The sequence below is a fragment of the Lottia gigantea genome (genome assembly GCF_000327385.1).
Source record: "Lottia gigantea unplaced genomic scaffold LOTGIsca_47, whole genome shotgun sequence".
Taxonomy (NCBI): domain Eukaryota; kingdom Metazoa; phylum Mollusca; class Gastropoda; family Lottiidae; genus Lottia; species Lottia gigantea.
Window position 1 is genome coordinate 31,663 of NW_008709640.1, and position 3,163 is coordinate 34,825.

A 3,163-nucleotide genomic window follows, 5' to 3' on the forward strand; every position below is an offset into this window, starting at 1 on the left:
ATGTAATGAATAAACGTAAGCTTACTTCATGGATACTTTAAGGCTTTTGTGTCATGTAAAAATTGTCTATCGAATAAACTGACAACAACTGAGTATATGTAATACAATATTATCATAATAAATACATGTTATTTGTGATACATGTTATGGATACATGATATTGATACATATATAATATATAGTTTATGGATACCTAATACATGATGTACTGATGAATCTTACAGCATAAATACATAAAATACTATATTGTTGTAATAAATACATCATAGTATAACAGTTACATGATACATAGAGTTGATATGGATACATTATATTGATACATGTTATTTAGTCAGGGCTTTAAAGCTATGTCATTGTACAAAGATGCTATCAATATGTTAAGATTATACAAGTGCAATATATTGTAAATGTTTTTATTCTAAATAATTGGTGATTTCATAGTTTTGTTAGCTGAATATGACCAGATTGCTTCCAAATATTTGTGATCATGTTGCACTTCTTGATATTAAAGTTTCTTACTTAAATAATATAGTTGCTGACAAGACACCCTATATACGTTTTTCTTTAATTAGGTCACTGATGAAAGGTTTCTAGGTTACTGCCCTTTATTCTCCGTCCGTCCTTCTGCTCAATTGCCTTAAGAACGCGAAAGAGGATATAGTTTTTATCATATTGTGATACAACTTAGTTTGTAGTAAGTAAGTCTTTTTGGAGACATTTCGAGTTAGACCTGATATATTGCATTGTATATTCTGATCTCGATATGAACGGGTTATGATTTATATTAGATATCGGGGGATATAGTATCGAAAGTCGGGAATTCCTGATAGTGCCATGCCATCTGCTATAAAGTCGAATAAGAAGCAGCTATGTCCGATAGTTCCTTTCTTGAGTGAGAATGAACTGCAGCTGATGGAACATGAACAGAATTTGGCACATTCTGTTATCGAGCGTGCTGTAATATTGTGACTAGAGGTGGAGAGATCTGGTGAATAGTTGATATGGTCCAGAATATAATGCCTTGGTGTTGCTGATGTACCTGTTTGTCCACATGAGTGAAAACCTGAAATACAATAATTTCAACGGATAAAAAAAGGTTTTCTTAACTTTTTGTGAAAAGAACACTAATAGCTTCCGCTCTATTTGCACCATTAAAATACTGTAGGCCCAACATGAACAATAACAGAAAGTTGTTGAAGATATAAAAGCAGAACCTTCCAGAAAACAAACACGACATCGTAAACAATAGTGTACATTTCATTAAAGTTTATCCGCTTTAGAGACAAAAAGATCTAATAAATTAATCCATAATACAGGGAAAATAATGCTGATTCTTGCAGCCCGATTAATAATGTGCCAAAGTTATACCAATTCTCATCCCATTCTAAACACCAACCACAGTGTATCAACTTGAGTGGATGCCCTCCGATTTAAGTTGATTGCCCCTCCTGGGAAATCTTTTTCCTTTGGTGGCTGGTGGTCCTCTTAGGAGTGGAGGCCCGTGGACGTGGCTCCCTGTGGTAGTTGAGCCACTGACCAGGCAATGTTACTTACTTTCTGTGTCCGGCTGTTGAATTGAACTTGAACTACATGCTGTTTCGCCTCTTGTCACCTCCACAGTTTGAACAAATTCATTATACACAATAAAACACTCCATCATTCCATCAAAATTGGAAATATATGTAGAACCTTGAATAGCAGCAATTTTCAATATTCCATTTGGTGGACCATGCAAACCATATTGACAGTCATCGCTACCCTGAGTGCGAGTCGTGTTCACTGAAATTACCAGTTGCCCGTAGCGTCTGTGCAAGCTTAAAAACGACCAAGTATTTAAAGGTAATTGTGCCGGGGATTTGGCAGTACCACAGACGATGTCGTTATAACTCATCATAAATCTTGGCATCCCATTATGCAAAATTAGTTTCATGTCTGTCACACCTTGATCGCTTGTTGACGAATAGCTGAATATACCAATATTACCGCTATGATGTCTAGGATACAAATGAAGTGTCAACGACCAGTCCTCACTGATATCCGAGTTATTAAGCTCAACGTCAATAAAAGACGACTGTGTCGCATCAAAGGAAATGGCTTGAAATGGGAAGTTAATACTTGCTGGCCCTTCACCAAACTGACCACAGAAGTTTCCTTGTGGATATATCGGTGGTACTTCATCAGATCTGTATCCATAAGTGTTATTTGAAAGTTGCCACACTCGTAAAGGATCAACTCCAACTGTTGGTTCACCTGAAAAGATAGTGGCCAAATAACGTTAATTTCAGCTTGCAAATTTTACCAGCTTCCATGAAAACAAAAGGACATAATATATTATCTCTTTTAGGGGTCATGAAATTCGAAAATGTAGTAAAGTTCTCGCTTAATCCTGCATGGTTTTGTGAAAACCGGTGGAATACTTAGCATTTTCACCATACGAGTTCAAGAGGATTAAGACGGGTCCGTCGACAGTATATTTCTTATTAGCAAGATAAAAGCTACAATTTTTGAACTGATTTTGATGGACTTTGTATGGATAATCAGAATGATGAGATGTTGAACGAGTTTGTCAATGTCTTGATGATAATATCCTCGTTTATACCGCGTAGGTTATTTTTTCGGATGTGTTGAAGAGGCATGATAGAGTTTTCATGCGATGCCTACCATGGTATGCTCATGATTATTATGATTGATAAGATTTCGGACGAGACTGAACTTGGCGATGTTTAATTGATGAACATGTTTTTTTTTTTTTATAAATTGCTCTTGATCAACTTGAAACGCGTCAAAATTTTATTGTTAGCATAAGAGAGTGTTCATCCACATATTTTTTTTTATGCGAGGGGCTTAAGTTAACCTTCCTTTTGCAGTATCTCGGAGCAATTGGGTTTTTTTCACCTTCTATGGTGATGACTGGTGGCATCTGAGAGAATTTGATCCATCACTGTCGGCCTGAGCATATTCTACCGACAAATGATCGTTTACGTGAGTGGTACTAAGATCTACGACCTTCAGTTGGTCGAACAGCCTTTAATTCTGATGGGAATTGCAGCATTAAGAGTAAATTTTTGGCGTAGGCTATTAAAGCCAAAAATTATACTTACCTAATAGAAGAAATTCCAAAAATACGTAAATTATTCCAAGTTTCAACATTCCGAGTTCACAT

At 36.0% G+C, this 3,163-nt stretch overlaps 1 protein-coding gene across 1 annotated transcript; it reads right to left on the minus strand.

Annotated features, from left to right (window-relative positions):
* Positions 1-779: 779 nt before the first annotated feature.
* On the minus strand, positions 780-2,351 carry LOTGIDRAFT_234105 (hypothetical protein; the record flags this gene model as incomplete). Its single annotated transcript, XM_009061244.1, has 3 exons — positions 780-1,063; positions 1,555-2,250; positions 2,300-2,351. 3 exons carry the CDS (start codon positions 2,349-2,351, stop codon positions 780-782), a joined length of 1,032 nt encoding a protein of 343 aa, XP_009059492.1.
* Between the last annotated feature and the right edge of the window lie 812 nt (positions 2,352-3,163).